The sequence below is a fragment of the Carex rostrata genome, chromosome 2, assembly GCF_964058835.1.
Source record: "Carex rostrata chromosome 2, lpCarRost1.2, whole genome shotgun sequence".
In the NCBI taxonomy this organism is placed as follows: Eukaryota; Viridiplantae; Streptophyta; class Magnoliopsida; order Poales; family Cyperaceae; genus Carex; species Carex rostrata.
In genome coordinates, this window is record NC_135919.1 from 13,379,250 (window position 1) to 13,399,495 (window position 20,246).

The 20,246-nt window shown below is 36.0% G+C and overlaps 1 protein-coding gene and 1 pseudogene across 1 annotated transcript; one reads left to right on the forward strand and one right to left on the reverse strand.

Annotated features, from left to right (window-relative positions):
- The first annotated feature begins 10,052 nt into the window (after positions 1-10,052).
- Positions 10,053-18,619, forward strand: LOC144548067 (cytochrome P450 CYP94D108-like; annotated as a pseudogene).
- On the reverse strand, positions 16,376-19,996 carry LOC144576199 (Ribosomal protein S16 family protein). The gene is made up of 2 exons (XM_078326503.1): positions 19,438-19,996; positions 16,376-16,744 (listed from the first exon to the last, which is right to left on the reverse strand). Exon 1 carries the CDS (start codon positions 19,863-19,865, stop codon positions 19,455-19,457), a length of 411 nt encoding a protein of 136 aa, XP_078182629.1. The 5' UTR covers positions 19,866-19,996; the 3' UTR covers positions 16,376-16,744; positions 19,438-19,454.
- Positions 19,997-20,246: the final 250 nt, after the last annotated feature.

The window sequence follows — 20,246 nt, forward strand, 5'->3', positions numbered from 1 at the left end:
GTTGTAAATGCCCTATTATCTTGCCATACAGAGACACGACCAGAGTGCTGCAAACACCTTCAATTGAAGTGTTGTATTAAGGTTGTAAATATCCCATTATCATACCATATAAAGACACTACTAGAGTGCTTCAAACACCTTCAAATGGAGTGTTGTATTAGCGTTGTAAATGCCCTATTATCTTGCCATATATAGACACTACAGGAATGCGCCGAACAGCTTCAATTGGAGTGTTGAATTAGGGTGGTAAATGCCATATTATCTTGCCAAATAGATACGCTACAAGAGTGCTTCCAACACATTCAATTCGAGTGTTGTATTAGGGTTGTAAATGCCCCTATTATGTAGCCATATAGGAACATTTCTAAAGTGCTCCAAGCACCTTCAATTGGAGTGTTGTAAATGCCCTACTATCTTACCATACAGAGATACGACCAGAGTGCTGCAAACACCTTCAATTGGAGCGTTGTATTAGGGTTGTAATTGGCCTATTATCTTTCCGTTTGGAGACACTACTAGAGTGCCCCAAACACGTTCAATAGGAGTGTTGTATTAGCGTTGTAAATGCCCCATTATCTTGCCATATAGAGACACTACAGGAGTGCGCCAAACACCTTTAATTGGAGTGTTGAATTAGGATTGTAAATGTCTTATTATGTAGCCATATAGGAACATTTCTAGAGTGCTCCAAGCACCTTCAATTCGAGTGTTGTATTATTGTTATAAATGCCCACTTTTCTCTCCATATAGAAACACTTCTAGGGTGCTCGAAACACCTTCAATTTGAGTGTTGAATTAGGGTTGTAAATGACCTATTATATTGCCATATAGATACACTACAAGAGTGCTCCCAACACATTCAATTCGACTGTTATATTACGGTTGTAAATGCCCTATTATGTAGCCATATAGGAACATTTCTAAAGTGCTCCAAGCACCTTCAATAGGAGTGTTGTATTAGTGTTGTAAATGCCCTACTATCTTACCATACAGAGATACGACCAGAGTGCTGCAAACACCTTCAATTGGAGCGTTGGTATTAGGGTTGTAATTGGCCTATTATCTTTCCGTTTGGAGACACTAGTAGAGTGCCCCAAACACGTTCAATAGGAGTGTTGTATTAGCGTTGTAAATGCCCCATTATCTTGCCATATAGATACACTACAGGAGTGCGCCAAACACCTTTAATTGGAGTGTTGAATTAGGGTTGTAAATGTCTTATTATGTAGCCATATAGGAACATTTCTAGAGTGCTCCAAGCACCTTCAATTCGAGTGTTGTATTATTGTTATAAATGCCCTATTGTCTTATCATCTTGAGACACAACTAGAGTGCTCCAAACACCTTCAATTGGAGTTTTGCTTTAGGGTTGTAAATGCCCTATTATCTTTCCAAATAGAGACACTACTAGAGAGATCCAAGTACCTTCAATTGGAGTGTTGTATCAGGGTTGTAAAGGCCTCATTATCATGTTATATAGAGACACTACCAGAGTGCTCCAAACACCTTCAATTGGAATGTTGTATTAGTGTTGTAAATGCCCTATTATCTTACCATATAGAGACACTCATAGAGAGATCGAAACACCATTAAATGCCCTATTATCTTGCTGTCTAGAGGCACTACTAGTGTGCTCCGAACACCTTCAATTGCAGTGTTGTATTAGGGTTGTAAATGCCCTATTATCTTGCCATATATAGAGACTACTAGAGTTCTTCAAACACCTTTAATTGGAGTGTTGTATTAGTGTAGTAAATGCGATATTATCTTGCCATATAGAGACACTACTGGAGTGCTCCAAACAGCTTCAATTTGAGTGTTGTATTAGGGTTGTAAATGTCCTATTATGTAGCCATGTAGAAACATTTCTAAAGTGCTCCAAGCACCTTCAATTCGAGTGTCATATTAGGGTTGCAAATGCGCTATTATCTTGCCATATAGAGACACTAGTAGAGTGCTCCAAACATCGTCAATTGGAGCGTTGTATTAGGGTTGTAATATGCCTATTATCTTTCCATCTGGAGACACAACTAGAGTGCCCCAAACACCTTCAATAGGAGTGTTGTATTAGTCTTGTAAATGCCCTATTTTCTTGCCATACAGAGACACTACAGGATTGCGTTGAACAGCTTCAATTGGAGTGTGGAATTAGGGTTGTAAATACCTTATTATCTTGCAATATGGAGACATTACTATAGTGCTCCAAACACCTTCGGTTGGAGTGTTGTATTAGGGTTGTTAATGCCCTATTTATCTTATCATCTTGAGACACAACTAGAGTGCTCCAAACACCTTCAATTGAAGTGTTGTATTATGGTTGTAAATGCCCTATTATCTCTCCATATAAAAACACTTCTAGAGTGCTCCAAACACCTTCAATTGGAGTGTTGTATTAGGGTTGTAAATGTCCTATTATATTGCCATATAGAGACACTACAAGAGTGCTCCAAACATCTTCAATTGAAGTGTTGTATTATGGTTGTAATGCCCTATTATCTGTCCATATAGAAACACTTCTAGGGTGCTCGAAACACCTTCAAGTGGAGTGTTGTATTAGGGTTGTAAATGCCCTATTGTTTTGCCACACTACAAGAGTGCTCCGAACACCTTCAATTGGTGTGTTGTATTAGGGTTGTAAATGCCCTATTATATTGCCATATATAGACACTACAAGAGTGCTCCAAACACCTTCAATTGGTGTGTTGTATTAGGGTTGTAATTGCCCTATTATCTTGCCATATATAGACATGACCAGAGTGCTCCAAACACCTTCAATTGGAGTGTTGTATTAGGGTTGTAAATGGCCTATTATCTTGCCATCTCGAGACACTACTCGAGCGCTCCAAACACCTTCAATTGGAGTGTTGTATTAGGATTGTAAATGCCCTATTATCTTGCCATCTAGAGACACAATGAGAGTGCTCCAAACACATTCAATAGGAGTGTTGTATTAGGGTTGTAAATGCCCTATTATCTTGCGACTTGGAGACACTACTCGTGTGCTCCAAACATATTCAATTGGAGAGTTGTATTAAGGTTGTAAATGCGTTATTATCTTGCCATATAGATACACTACTAGAGTACTCCAAAGACCTTCAATTGGAGTGTTGTATTAGGGTTGTAGATGCGCTATTATCTTGCCATATAGAGACACTAATAGAGTTCTCCAAACACCATCAATGGGAGCATTATATTAAGGTTGTAATTGGCCTATTAACTTTCCATCTAGATACTCTACTAGAGTACTCGAAACACCTTCAATTGGAGTATTTTATTTGGGTTGTAAATGCTCTATTATCTTGCCATATAGAGACACTACGAGAGAAATCTAAACACCATCAATTTGAGTGTTGTATTAGGGTTGTAAATGCCCTATTATCTTGAAATCTGAAGACACTACTAGGGTGCTCCAAACACCAAGAATTAGTGAGTTGTATTAGGGTTGTAAATGCGCTATTATCTTACCATATAAAGACATTACTAGGCTATTCGAAAGACCTTAAGTTGGAGTATTGTATTAGGTTTGTAAATCCCCTATTATCTTGCCAGATAAAGACACTACAAGAGTGCTCCAAATACCTTCAATTGGAGTTTTGTACTAGGTTTGTAAATTGCCTATTATCTTTCCATCTGGAGACATGAATTGAGTGCTCATAACATATTCAATTGGAGTGTTCTATTATGGTTGTAAATGTCATATTATCTCTCCATATACAGACACTACTAGAGTGCCAAACACCTTCAATTGGAGTGTTGTAATAGGGTTGTAAATGCCATATTATCTTTCTATTTGGAGACACTTCTAGAGTGCTCCCAACACCTTCAATTGGAGTGTTGTATTTGTTAGTTTGTAATAATCTAGAAGTCAATAATACGATAATTTATCATAAAGCTTTGTTCATGAATTGAATGTTTAAATTATATATCATTTTGTTGCCTTGAATATTATTGTATTATGGATCATTTCGAGTTCATGACTGGAATTGTGAAACTCCATAATTAAGATGGTATATATTCTTAAGAGAGGTGGGCTACGGTGAGTTGCAAAGTAAAACGCGTTTCTACTTCATGCCGTATTTTTATTTTGAAAGTCCAAACGACCGATCCGAACTGTTAGATGTTTAATCCATATTGGAATGTGCTTGGAGAACAAATTTTACATTTTTTGAATTTTTTTTACTATTTATTAAGCATTTTTGAAAATTGCTGTTTTGCTGTGAACAGTAAAAAACAGTAAAATTTTTTGGACCATCAGATCAGCGACTTTTAAAATTGCTTAATAAATAGTAAAAAATTTCTAAAAAATGTAAAATTTGGTCTCCAAGCACATTTCAATATGGAGAACAAGATGAACGGTTCGGATCGACGTTTTGAACTTAAAAATCGCAAAATATGAGCGTGAAGTAAAATAGTCGCTTTACTTCGCAACTCACCGTAGCCCACCTCTTCTTAAGAAGTCACTAACCGAGGTAATTAGCAGGAACACTAATTAACCGTTACTAGGTTAGTATGTGGATTAAAAGATGGCTAAGTTTTACAAACCATAGACACGAGATGTCATTTTAATCGCATAGATACATGTTCTAGGAACATGGTATTTGACAGACCTCGAATGAAACATTGAATAGAATTGTGTTCGTGTCATTAATGTTTTCATTCAGTGTAAAGTTCTACAGTATGAGGTATTCATCATTCCAGCTAAGAGATGTGTATGTGTGAGTGTTATCTAACGCTGTCCGTAAAAAGCAGTCAGAACGGTAGCACTTCCATATGTATAGTGTAGCTATAGCATCACTGGGCCCCTTGATAGAGTTAGATTATCTGCATGCCGTATGATTACAAGAGTAATTATATTTGATAGTCTACTCAAGATCAAGAAAAGATTCAGTTAACAAGGATGACACACTTCTACCTTGAAACTAATCTGATAGCTATGAGACAGAAGAACAGACACAAGTAAATTGTTTACTAGATCGTGATATTGTACAGTACAGCATCATCTGTGTAATTGGATGGTCATGATGTATTTTGCCAGATGCCGCTCATGATTATAGAAGTTAAAACAGTTTTAATTCTATTTACCAACATAACACAGATCCTATTGGGTCACACCATATAGGAGCTATTGGGTCACACCATAAATTGATTGTAATTAATATTAAGATGGTTATAATTAATTATACGTGTTATAATTAAATTATATTTGTCATGTAAAATGACAAAGCAAAAACTAATGGTTATAATTAGTTATACTTGATATAATTAATTATAATTAATTATACGTCATTTAGAATGACAAACAAAAACACTGGTTAGTTTATAAACGTGTTTGACATGTTGTATAAAATTACCAAACAAAAACCGCAGACGAATATAGTACATGACAATTATACATATTTGATTTGGATAGTTACTATTTACTATTCCTTTGGGTTAATGGTTTAGGATCCATTAAACAAATCCAACCAATATGAAATAGCAAAATCCAAATTGGACGCCTCTCCAAAACTGCCACAAAAGGGCAAATTGGTAATTTTGGCAACTTCAGGGGTATTTCGGTCTTTTGCGAACCTCCTCGAATGCCTATAAATAGGTGAAAGAGAAAATTCACTAATTCACGTGTTAATCTGATTACTTCGTTAATTGGAATTTCTCTCTTTCTCGATTTACAGTTTTTCGGATTGGTGAATAGTATTTTATCGAATTTTGTGGTATTTCAGATTTTGATTATTAGTGAATCTGATTAACTGAAAGTTCATGAATAGTGTTATTACGCCTTTTTCGGTGAATAGTGTTTTTGCAGAATTCCGCGGTTTATGATATTTCTGGCAAAAGAAATAAACCGCTCTCCGGTTAGTCCTGGTGGATAACCTATAGAGGTATCACACGTGTGATACTCCGAGTCGATTCCTTCCCTAGTGTAGCTCTTCTCGCTCATCTGCATTCCAACTGTGATTTGGAAACAAGGTATAAATATGTTATATTAATCTATTTAATTGATAAGTAGATTAAAGTTTTAGAAATCAATTATGGAGTAGATCTGTAAAAGAATTAAATGAGGTTTTGATGCCGAAGGAATACTGAAGGTGGACCGCCTTGGAAAGTTTCTTGACATACCTCGTTTAATCCTTGGCTTAAGTTAGAAGTAAAATTTTGTTTTACGTTCTTTCCGCATCTTAAGCAAATAAATGGGTTTGAACCGTCAAAACCCAACAGTATTAGGGTTGTAAGTTGTAAATGTCCTATTTTATTGCCATCTGGGGACACTACTAGAGTGCTTGAACACCTTCAATTGGAGTGTTATGTTAGGGATGTAAATACCCTATTATCTTGCCATATTGGGACACTACTAGAGTACTCCAAATACCTTTAATTGGAGTGTTGTATTAGGGTTGTAAATGTCTTATTATTTTGACATATAGAGACACTACTAGTGTGCTCGAAACACCTTCAATTGGAGTATTGTTTTAGGGTTGTAAATGCCCTATTATCTTGCATCTGGAAACACTAGTAGAGTGCACCAAGCACCTTCATTGGGGTATTGTATTAAGGTTCTAAATGCCCTATTATATTGCCATATAGATACACTACTAGAGTACTCCAAAGACCTTCAATTGGAGTGTTGTATTAGGGTTGTAGATGCGCTATTATCTTGCCATATAGAGACACTAATAGAGTTCTCCAAACACTTTCAATTGGATTATTGTATTAGGGTTGTAAATACCTATTTTCTTGTCACATAGAGAACCTACTAGAGTTCTCTAAACACCTTCAATTGGAGTGTGGTATTAGGGTTGTTAATGTCGTATTATCTTGCTATCTGGAGATACTACTAGAGTGGTCCAAACACTTTCAATTGGAGTGTTCTATTTGGGTTGTAAATGCCCTATTATATTGCCATATAGGGACACAACTAGAGTGCTCCAAACAACTTCAATTGGAGTGTTGTATTAGGGATGTAAATGCCCTATTATCTTGCCATCTAGAGAAACTAGTAGAGTGCTCCAAACACTTTCAATTGGAGTGTTATATTAGGGTTGTAAATACCATATTATATTGCCATCTAGAGACACTACTAGAGTTCTCCAAACACCTTCAATTGGAGTGTTGTATTAGGGTTGTAATTGCCCTATTATCTTGCCTTATAGGGACACTACTAGAGTGCTCCAAACACCATTAATTGGAGTGTTGTATTAGGGATGTAAATACTGATTATCTTGTCATATGGAGAAACTACTAGAGTGCTTCAAACACCTTTAATTTGACTGTTGTATTGGGGTTGTAAATGCCATATTATATTGTCATCTAGAGACACTACTAGAGTTCTCCAAACACCTTCAATTGGAGTGTTGTATTAGAGTTGTAAATGCCCTATTATCTTGCCTTATATGGAAACTACTAGAGTGCTTTAAACACCTTCAATTGGAGTGTTGTATTAGGGTTGTAAATACTTATTATCTTGTTATATGGAGAAACTACTAGAGTGCTCCAAACACCTTCAATTTGAGTGTTGTATTAGGGTTGTAAGTGTCATATTATCTTGTCATTTGGAGACACCAGTAGATGTTGAGGCATTTTTGTCAGCCTATTATTTTGGTGTATACCGGCGCGAACGTCTCTACAAATACACTCCCTCCCTTGAGTAGGTAAAGGGGAAGAAGCTTATTGTTTGATTGTGGGGATTTTTTTTCTTCTAGCAGATGCAAGCCCCTGTTCTTAATTACCCTGGATAGTACCCAAGAACCTCCAATTAAGGGGCTAGACGAAATGACATAATTAGGGTTGATTATCGGAAGTACAATTAAGAAGAGAGAGTGATACTGAATCAGAGGGGTAGTACTGATTGAACCCTCGAGGGGTATACTAATGGTGTATGCCTAGGGTTTTCTAGGACTTTTGTTTAATTTAGGTTTTGCCTATTACATGCAAGGACTTTAGCTGATTTGAAGGTGCCTTAGGTTTTCTAGGGCTTTTATTTGATTTGGGTTTTGTCTAGGATTTTCTAGGACTTTTATTTAATTTGAGGTTGCTATTATATGCAAGAACTTTAGCTGATTTGAAGGTGCCTAGGATTTTCTAGGACTTTTGTTTGAAGTGCTTGTTTCATGCAAGGGCTTTAGCTGTTTTGAGAGTGCGTAGGATTTTCTAGGGCTTTTGTTTGAGGTGCCTGTTTCATGCAAGGGCTTTAGTTGAATATATATATCATGGATGACACCGAACTACTTGAGTGGGTATCTGGAACACTTCGACAGCCTACGGATCTAACTAGCGCAAAGGTATGATCCTCATTGTCTTTCTGATTTTGTCAAGTTTGTGGCTTCAAATATTTGGCATTATGCCCATTCAAAGCCCAAGGTGAAGACAAGGATATATAATCCTTGTTAGTCTTTTGGTGCATGTATAAAAAAATTTAGGTAGTTAGATACATTTGTGAGGTTTAAAGGAGGTTGATTTGAAATTTCCAACTATTTAGAATTTTCTGGGTCTTTCAGGAAATTTGTAGTGCATTTTTTTTTTAATTTTAGGTATTAATATCAGGAATTCGATGCTCTGTTGGTCTCAATTTAACTTATTCAAATATCATTTTTTTTTTAATATCGGCTCTTTGTTATTAACTATTTGAAGTTTATTTACATACGACCGATCAGAGCACCTCAAAGTAAAAAGAATAAATAAAAATAAACGTTATTTGTATTTCTTTTGTTTGCTTATTTATTTACCATTACCTAATCACTACATGTGCTCCCTTTTTTAATGTATATATTGGCATCCCTGATAAAATGTCACGCGCATAATTTATTTATTATATTTCTTATTTTATTTTTTGTGTGCGGCATGATATATTGATTTTTAATAAAATAAAGCATGTCTAGCATTCACGCCTATTTTTTTATTTTATTTTACTTTACTTATTTTTTTCATTTATGTGGCATATTATCATCACAGTGATATATTCACTGCATGGATTTATTTGCCACATTTTATTCGGGACACGAGTAGCATTATGATATCTTTTTTTCTCGAGAAGCAATCTGAGATTACCGCGCATGACCGACCTTTTTTTTATCATTGAAGCCAACATTCCGTCATAAGCAAAGATACTTCAGTCTATCATATGATAGACAAGATTGTGGGACTTCGGCGATGCAGTATTGGTAGTCTTAATTCATTCCCTTGTCATTTTGGGCCACACCCCCTATTTGTTGAGTAGGGCGACCTGTCTTCTTGGTGATGTTCCTTATGCATCAAGTAATGCCCCCCTCATATTTTGTCAGGGTCAATCATCTCCATCTCGGGACATGCCCCCTATGTGTCGAGCATAACAGCCTGTTCCTTCGAGTGGTATTCCTTGTGCACCGTAAAATGCTTCCTTTGTGGTTGAGTGAGTAGTATATTTTCTTCGGGGTGGTGTTTTTTTTTTATGTACCATATGATGTCCCATGTAGCTTGGTCAAGGGGTATTGGTCATTTGTGTGTTTTATTGTGTGTTGAATCTATTTAGGATTATATCCCTTATACATTGCATGGGGTTACCCATTTATTGAGTGGTGTTCCTTGAGTATGATGCGCCATTGACATTTCTTCCAAACGGTGCCCCTGCATATGTTGTACTGGTGGTATCGCTTCCGACCAGTGCTCCTTGCATAAGGTATGTAAGTGACATTGTTTTAGAGCAGTGTCCCTGATGATGATGTGGTAGTGGGATTACTTCTGCGTGGTGCCCCTACATGTGTTTTTATGGAGCAACATTGCTTCTGAGCGATCTCTCTTAGCGTTTGATGCATTGGTGGCATTGCTTCTGAGTAGTGCCCCATGCATGTGTTATGATGGAGTGACATTTTTTTTAGCGCGCCCTCTACATTTAATGTGTTGGCGGTATTGCTTCTAAGCGACATCCATACATGTGTTGTGATGGAGTGACATCGCTTCTGAGTGATGCGTTTGATGCGCTAACGGCATTGCTTCCAGGCAGTGCCCTCTGCATGTGTAGCAACACAAATAATAAATAAAGCCACATTTATTTCATCATAAAACGAATTTAACAAACGATTATGGCGGACATGGCTAGTAACACAACCACCGCCATGCCTACTCAATGTATCAATAATTGAATCATGGAAACAAAAATAAACAATATGTGACAATTTATCAATCATAAGCCTTCCCGTTTAGTCTCACTCTTGTCCTTGCTCGAATCATTCCTCTTCATTACCTGGAACCCACATAAAAGTGGAACGGATGAGAGATCGAACCTTCTCTCAGTGCGAGATTTAGTTCCAGCCCGGAGCTTATAAAACCTTTACTTATACACTAAAATATGAACATACATAAATAAAATGTGAATGCTTCTTTTGATGCAATGCATATCCTATTATTACTTACTACTTTCATTTACTTTCAAAAATTCGTTAATCTATTTTGTTTGCCTCACTAGGCGGTGAATTCATATGCCGCTAGATCTTGGCATGATAGGACCGCTTCCGCCTACGATCACGTCCGTGAAGGGACCGCGTTAGCCTACAATCACATCCGTGACAGGACCGCTTTCGCCTACAGTCACGTTAACGAGGGATCCAGTCGAACACTAGACACAATGTATACATCCCAATATGCAACCATATCGGCCCCTGTTCAATTTCCTTATTCGTTCATTTTCAAACACATTTATTCAATCACACAATTCATGTCATGCTCAACACATCCTATTCATGCAAGTCTATTGGTCAATATATGAATCCTATCATTTCATGCAATTTATTTGTGTCCACTCAAGTCATACGAATGGTTCAAAAACAACATGTATAAATCCAACTAATGCCATAATAATAAAGTTGAATGACAATAGGGAAATAAAATAGTTTTATAAGATATAGAAAATCCGCACCTGATATCTGACGAGTGAATTCTTGATTGTTTCTCACGTCGTTTAAATCTTTAAGCGTCAAATCTAAAACACAAATATACATTAATTAATGATGGTTGGATTCAAATTTTGTTTTCTAAAAACCATTAGTGTTATATGTCATTCATTATAGCTTAGTATTTAAGCGAATAATCAAGAATATTGATTTGATAATTAAATCTCATTTAGACGTTATATATTCTTTATATTAAAAATTCTGACAACTTTAAATTCGGTTTAAAATTGAGAGAGGATGAAATAAATAATTCATAAAAGAAATAACAAGATAAATGATTTTGCTTATAATGATTTGGCTTATATTACCCTGATCCTTGTCATACCGAAATGTCTGACTATAAAAAAAATAAAAAGAATATTCCAATTGTATATATAGTAAGTTTGAAATTTCATTATAGAGATATAACTTAAATTAACTATCTACTTAAAAAAAAACTTAATAATAAGATATCAATATTTTAGATACCATCACGTATTCATAGATCAAAATGATTTATTTCATTCCACTATAATATACAAATAATAATCATTAGTTAGTTTAGACAATTTCTATTCCGAGTTATCAAATACACCAAAAATATACATCATATTATGATTCTTGAAATCAGATTTAGATTACTTGATGAAATAAAAAAAAGTTATAATATATTATATGACAATCTATATGATCAAAATTGAATAAAAAAAATCAAGATTATATATTCAGAAATTTTTTATAATTAAAGGAATTATCATAACTACAAAAAAAATTCAGATTATAATATCATAAAATAGATAAATTTTCAGATTATAAGAAAATTAAAGAATGCTCACTAACAATTATAATTTTTCAGATTTTAATTAAAGGTCTAAATTCATAAATTAATGTGGTCTAATTAACAACGAAATTAATTCTACCAATAAGGTCTAATTTATCATCTTCTAATCTATTCAACTTATGCAACAAACTAATAGAAATGATTAATTACCTTAATGCAGAATTTTAACCCAAGAAGAGTGTTTTGAGGAACTCCTTCGATGGTTGTGAAGAAAAACAGTGAAAAATATTTATGGCAGACAAGGAGAAAGAATTATACTGATGTCAATGTTTATAAAATTCTGAAAATGAGATAAGAAAGAGATATATGCATTGAAAAGGGATTAACGGGGGGTGAGAAGTTGCCATTTATAAGGCGCCTGGTAGGTAGTGAAGAGTAGAACTAGGGTGTTCTTAAGTTCACCAAAGTGTTTAGTGAGCTTAACTCCAAAATTCATTAAATTAGTTTCAAATGATAAATTTGAACTATTGGAACCCGCCTACCTTACGAGTGATACGTCTACATGTGAAAATTTTAAACATTCGAATTAATTTAGTATAAAGTCAATCAGTCAAAATTAGAATTAATTTTAGTGCATTCATTTTTTGAACGTTTTTTGACTGCTTGACTTTATACTAAATTAATTTGAATGTTTAAAATTTTCAAATGTAGATGCATCACTCGTAAGGTAGGCGGATTTCAACGGTTCAAATTCGTCATTTAAAACTGATTTTATGAATTTTAGAATTAAGCTCACCAAACACTTTGGTGAGCTTAAGAACACTCTAGTTCTTCTCGGCAGTGAATTATTGAAAAGTCAATATTTTTGTATTTTTTGTTGCAAACTCCGAAAATTCAACAGTCAATTATTAAGGCCCACAAAGTATCGTTTGAAAATGAATGCACTAAAATTAATTTAGCAACTTTCTAATTTTGATCGATTGACTTTGTACTAAATTAATTCGAATGTTTAAAATTTTCACATGTAGAGATGCATCACTCGTAAGGTAGGCGGGTTCCAACGGTTCGGATTCATCATTTGAAACTGATTGGATGGATTTTGGAGTTAAGCTCACCAAACACTTTGGTGAGCTTAAGAACACCCTAGTTCTACTCGGTTGAAACCCGCCTATCTTACGAGTGATGGATCTACATTTGAAAATTTTAAACATTCGAATTAATTTAGTATAAAGTCAAGCGATCAAAAAACGTTCAAAAAATAAATGCACTAAAATTAATTTATCAACCTTTTAATTTTGACCGATTGACTTTATACTAAATTAATTCGAATGTTTAAAATTTTCACATGTAGACGCATCACTCGTAAGGAAGGTAGGTTCCAACGGTTCGAATTTGTCATTTAAAACTGATTTAATGAATTTTGGAGTTAAGGTCACCAAACACTCTATTAAAAACACTCTAGTTCTACTCGGCAGTGAATTATGGAAAAGTCAATATTTCTGTATTTTTTTGTTGTAAACTCCGAAAATTCAACAGTCAATTATTAAGGCCCACAAAATATCGGACTCCGTCATTAGCCTTCCCCGCTAAGCAATGGAAATTTCAAATTTAGATGACCATGAAGAATCCAACAAAACTCTGATCTGCAACTCAGGAAACGTGAATTACAAGTTGGGACTATAAAAGCTCAAGCAAAGCTCACACTTTTACCCATCCAATCCAATCAGTGATTTGAAAAAGGAAAAAAAGTATGGATCTTTCTCTAGTTTTTTCATGCTTTCTAATCCCCATTCTTATTCTGACATTATATCACTTCTTCAATTGAGATCCAAAGAAACAGACCACTACATGTTGCCACAAAACCTACCCTCTTATCGGTGATATGCTTGAGGCCATTAAAAATCAGAACCGTATTTTTGACTGGACGACTGAAATCCTGATCGATAACCCGACCCATACAGTGGTCTCAAAAACCGCAGGTCTTTGTACCGGCATCATAACCGCTAACCCGAAGAATGTTGAATACATTCTAAAAACAAAAATTGAAAACTATCCAAAGAGCGATTTTATCATGTCCATGCAAGAAGATCTCTTAGGTCATGGAATATTTAACTCTAATAGCAAGCACTGGCATTGGCAGCGTAAGACTGCCAGCTTGGCTTTCACGAATCGTTCTCTGCGTGGTTTGTGGTGGACACGATTCACTCTGAGATCATAGGCCAACTCATTCCCCTTGTGGAGAAAAGGAGTGAGAAGGGAGGGGTAATAAACATGCAAGATGTTCTAGAGCGGTTTGGATTTGATAACATTTGGAGAGTTGTATTTGATGTGGATCCAGCTTGTCTAACTGAAAGGGTTCCGAATTAATGAGATCTTTTGCTGAGGCAGTAGATTGCTTTTAAAACGGTTTCCTGTTGAGTTTGTGTGGAGGGGTATGAAATGGCTTTAAATTGGGAGTGAAAAAAGGTTGAGAGAATCTATTGCGAAGATTAAGAGCCATGTAACAAAGATAATTCATGAGAAGATAGAGAAACCTTCGAATAACAAGATTGATCTCATATCTCACATCGCCTCGAGTGAAGAACACACTATAGATAATTTAGTAGATTTTGTCATTAACCTTCTACTTGCCGGTGGTGAGACCATCTCAGTTACACTGACATGGTTCTTCTGGCTTGCTTTGACCTGACCTGATGTGGAGGAAACAATTATAGAGGAGATAAGATCAATTAGAAACACTAAAACTTCCTCCAGTGCAATGTTTGGGCCTGACGAGTTAAGAGAGATGCACTACCTCCATGCTGCCATAACTGAAGCTATGAGGTTGTATCCTGCTTTGGCAATTAACACTCTGTCATGCAAAGAAGACGACACTTTACCAGATGGGACGGTTGTCAAAAAGGGATGGCTCGTTAGTTACCACGCATATGCCATGGGTCGGATGGAGGATATATGGGGGATAGACTGTAGGGAATATAAGTCCGAGAGGTGGTTGGAGAATGGGGTTTTCAAGCCCGAAAGCCCGTATAAGTATCCAGTGTTTAACGCCGGTCCAAGAATGTGTTTGGGAAAAGAAATGGCATATATACAAATGAAGTCGATTGCTGCATTCTTTTTTTTTTTTTTTTTTGAGAAAGGATTGCTGCATTCATGTTTGAAAGGTACACGATTGAAGTTGTGATGGAGGGGGTGCCAGACTATGTGGTAGGAGGAACACTGAAGATGAAAGGTGGATTGCCTGTCAAGTTCTCAAAGAGAACGACGTAATATGTATTCAAATTAATGTTTGTTGTTGATATTTATTTATTATCTTATTTATAACAATAATGAATCTATTTATTTGTTTAATATGGTTTAAATTTGAGAGAGACCTGAGTGAGGGAAAAGGTTTATTATGTACAGGAAGTTAATGTTTAATAGGATGTCATCAAAAACTAGAGGATTGCCACTCTAGCTAGTTCTTATTGTTTGTTCTTACATATATAGTAATTGACTATTTTTTGCGTGTATCTATATACTTTTTAGTCCTGAACGGACTTAATTAAGCTAGGTACAATTTTTTTTTTTTTTTTAAAAATAAATGTCATGGAGTCTATGTACAATTTAATTTCAAGTATTCTGGGAATTTCCTCGAACGCCTTACATGCAGACCTAAACGACTAATATCATTCCAGTACCAGTTGGTGCCACAAACCTGTAACATTTAACGTACCAAAAGAGATTGAAAGCAATTAGCAACAAAAGTTCCATAAATATCAAAATTAGGGATGAAATATTCATTTAAAACACAAATACGAATATCCATATATACCAAGTTAAAATTCTATTCACTGATATCTAACAGCAGAGAACAAAACGTATGATTGGATGACAAAGTATAACCATCTGAATAGGATTATATCAACTCATATGTAAATATAGCAGCCGAACTAGTCATCAGGTAAACCCAAACTAGGCATGCAGCCAGTACATGCACTCGACGGGAGGATACTAATTGCACTCTATTTCAAGTGTAGATTAAATCCAAATGCTTAATGTTTACTTGAATATACTGGTAAAATGGTACTTTCATCAAAAAAAAAAAAAAAAAAATTATGGGCATGCTTGGTTGCTACTTAATGATAAGGAGGATTAAGTTACTCCAAGAGTCCAAGTTAAGGTGGCTTACACTATTTTTATCTGGTAGAACTTGTTAGTTAAGTATGACTTAAATATATTATTTTTTTGGATTGACTCAAAGTTCAATTTTACCATAACTTTTTTAATATTTATTTTAGTACCATATATTTCGATTTTATGCCTTAAACTAATTGCTAGAATTAAATGTGTTAATGTTTTAGTAAGTATGTGATGAGCAAAAAGCTTATCAGATCAGCCAATACAACAACTGAAAACAAAAACCCTTCCAAAATGTGTGAAATTTACTTAGAAAACAGTGCAAATACAACTCTGAAGGCCTCTCTCTTGCAAAGTTTTTGAAAATCACAAATCTAAATTTTTGTTATAATCTGTTTCTACTTGCCCGTATTAACTCTCTCTCTCTCTCTCTCATTGATTAAGTGGACTATATATCAGTGGTGCATAATTTCTAACATTATCAATAAACAGTGATGTATTTGTCAGCATCGAAGCATCATGCCCAAAATATATTTGGTTTATGCATATAAGACCAAGAAGAAACATTACACAGTAAAAATCATGCCATGAAATGAATTTATTTTCAACAAAATTGAAAAACTGCAGTACTGGTACAGATGCATTAGATGTCGTACTGGTACACTGCAAAATTAGAATCAAAGTTGAAGAATGAAGGTGCAAAAAGCAGTTATAAAGATTCTCAATTCAGACAAAAAATTAACAGAATTTAACATGATTATATAGGATATGCTGGTACATACCAGTACAAAACAAACAGAAAACCTAATCTGAAATATATCACTACTCATTTCTTAGTAAGTGTTCTATCTGTCAGGAAGAGGAGGTATATCTGATCAGAGTTGCACCCTGAGGTGCCAACCACCAATAAACTTGTATCGAGTGTCCAAGTAAGACCAGACCAAGTGGCCTGAAGTGAGAGAAAGATAAGAATTAGAAAATCAGGAGGAGCACAATTTAGATGATATAGTGGTTTGCTGACCCTATAAATTAGCTGTGATACATCTTCTTTTATCAGTCCCTAGCATATAATAGAATAAACATAAATAAACTGATCCAGTTTGCTGACCCTTTTGTACAAAATTGTACCACTATAAATCAGCAGTAAAGCCCTGATTTATACCAAAAAACTTGTTTTCTACAAAGCAGCCCTTGATTTTTCAGAAAATGCTACATAGCAACTTTTATATACTTCAGCATACTTATTTTCCCATTTTATAGTCAAAACTATGGAAGCTCTCAATTCAATAGAAGAAGGCTAAGGAAAAAATTAGCATGTATGCTTATACGGTGATACCAATAATATAGCCCTAATAAGGCAAACAAGGAAGAAAACCCAACAAGAGAGAATTCAGATTTTTACCGCCAAGACACAGATGAGAATTGGATATTAAGAGGTTGCAGAGAGAGGGTGGCGCGTGCAGTGGGGGAGAATCGGATATTAAGCGATTACTGTACCAGCGAGTTGAGTATAGATCAGGGATTACTGTACCAGCGAGTTTATCTTGTTACTCGTAAGCTTTTACTGGTTCTTCTTGGTATTGAACTGTCTGCTGTACCAATTTATTTTACACTTCAATTCTGCAAAATTTAGGAGGCGCAGTTTGACCAGATCACTAGACCAGTTGATTTAGCAGGCGCAGTTTGACATAACACAGTGGAGCGCAGCCTTGAAATGGGAGCAAGCGGATACCAGTAACCGATCTTAGTTGATGTAATAGTGTGAGCAAGCTGGTACCAGAATTTGTAAATAGTGTTAGGGGGTAAAACTGGTAATTGGAGGAAATAGTGGAGCTGGTACCAAAAGCACGTACAGGTATTCAAGGAAAATTGTAATTGGAGATAGGATCTTGTACATAAAAACTGTTCTTTTTTATTAATACAAAATTTGTAATTAGAGACCTTATTATTCTTTCATTAATATATGGTTTCTCTAGTTCTTAACATCGCTTCATTTTTTTTGTTTTAAAAAGATTGAAGCTGTTTGTATTTGTTCCACATTCTGTTTTTCCTATTAGCTTTGTTATAATATTCAATTGCATTTTTATTGTTACACAGCGAACAACACACCATGGAGAATTTAGTAGATTTTGTCACTAACTTCCTACTTGCTGGTACCGGGACCACTACGGCTGCACTGACATGGTTCTTCTGGTTTGTGTCGACCCGACCTGATGTGGAGGAAACAATTCTAGAGATAAGATCAATTAGAAACACAAAAACTTCCTCCAGTGCAATGTTTGGGTATGATGAGTTAAGAGAGATGCACTACCTACATGCTGCCATAACCGAAGCCATGAGGTTATATCCTCCTGTAGCAATTGACACACAGTCGTGCAAAGAAGACGACACTTTACCAGATGGGACAGTTGTCAAAAAGGGATGGCTTGTTAGTTACCACACATATGCCATGGGTCGGATGGAGGATATATGGGGGAGTGACTGTAGACAATATAAGCCTGGAAGGTGGTTGGAGAATGGAGTTTTCAAGCCCAAAAGCCCGTTTAAGTATCCAGTGTTTCATGCTGGTCCAAGAATGTGTTTGGGAAAAGAAATGGCGTATATACAAATGAAATTGATTGCCGCATTCATGTTTGAAAAGTACAAGATTGAAGTTGTGATGGAGGGGTTGCCTGAGTATTTGGTATGGGGGACACTAAAGATGAAAGGTGGATTGCCAGTCAAGTTCTCAAAGAGAGAACATAATATATTATCAAATTAATGCTTGTTGTTGATATTTATTTATTATCTTAATTATACAAATAATGATTCTATTTATTTGTTTGATATGCTTTAATTTGAGACAGACCTGGTTGAGAAAAATATAGTTTTATTATGTATTTCTACTGATATAGTAATAGGATGTCAATACAAAACTTGAGGTTTCCACTCTAGTTTTCATTGTTTGTTTTATATTTAGCAATTCACTATTCCTTGCGTGTATCTATATTTTCTTGAGAAATGGACATAATTAAGCCCAACTACAATTTTTTTTTGTGACATAAGTGACAAGAGACCAAGTACAATCTAAATTCCAGTAGTTTGGGAATTTTGTCGAGCACCTCACATGCAGAATAACTAATTTTAAAGTTTTCATAGGGAAATATCTAAATTAAGAAATTATGATGGGCATGTATCTAAATTTCTCAATGAGAAATAGTAGACCCAACAGAGAATGATCGAATCAATTCATGTGTCCAAATAACAGACAAACTAGCCGATAGTCATCAGATACAGTCAAACTAGGCGTGAAGCTGGTACTGGTACATGCACTGACGGAGGATACTAATTGCATTCCATATTAAGTGTGGTCACTGACTCACTGGTCGGCTTCTACTGAAGAAACACAGGTATTATGTGGCATGTAGTTTAAATCCAATGATATCTTTTATGACAAAAGAAATTCGATGATATATATACCATACTAATTGGGTAGGCAAAAATTGTCATAACATTCTCCAGGAGTTGTCATAATATCTAGTACTCGGTGACAAAAAAAATCTAGATCCCATCAATAATCCAAACTAAACAAGAAAAAACCTCCATTATTCAGCAATCCAACACAAGTAACTAAAACAGCATCGAATTTCATAAACTAAGAACCTGTCATGATTGGCCGACTAATTCAAAATCTCCACCTCCTCTTCCTCCCCTTGCCCTTGTTCATCTTTTGACTCGAGTTCCAAATCAGGCATCGTCAGGTAACGGCCTGTCATTGGGTCAATAGGCCGTCTGTCACGGGGTCCACCTTTGCGAGCCATGGCAAGCATAGGAGGCGGAGGTAGAAGGCCAGCCCGAAAGAAGAGACGCTGCACCGGGTCAGACGGTTGTGCCCCAACGGACAGCCAGTACTTGATCCGATCAAAGTTGAGGCCCATCCTCTTGGCCCCGTCCTTACCGGGCAACGGGTTGTAGTAGCCCAGCACCTCTAGGTGCTTCCCGTCGCGCGGGGATCGGCTGTCCGCAGCCATCACGCGGTAGAAGGGCCGGTTCTTGCAACCGAACCGCGCCAATCTTAGCCGAACTGCCATTCTCTTCGTTTCTGTAGATGAAGGAGCGGTGGCGCGACGGAGGAAAGGAGTGCCGGTGATGGCGATGAGAAAGAGGGGCTGTGAACACTGAAGCTAAACCTAAGAGCAACTCGGTGAAGCGGACGTGTTGTTTTCCTCGTTTGAGATATCGATCCAATCCAAACAGCTGCTCAAACGGGTCTTTAAACGGGCTGTTCAATGGGAACCCATTTTTACAGAGTTAGATTCTGTGCGTACAGAGTTTAATTTTTTTACGGACCAAAAGCGAAGGCAGAGATTGAGCTGGGCAGGGATTGAACTGAACAGGGGTCTTTTGGTCCATCAAAAATTTAAATACTGTACGCATCAAAATTTACTCTGTACAAATGGGTTCCCTGTTCA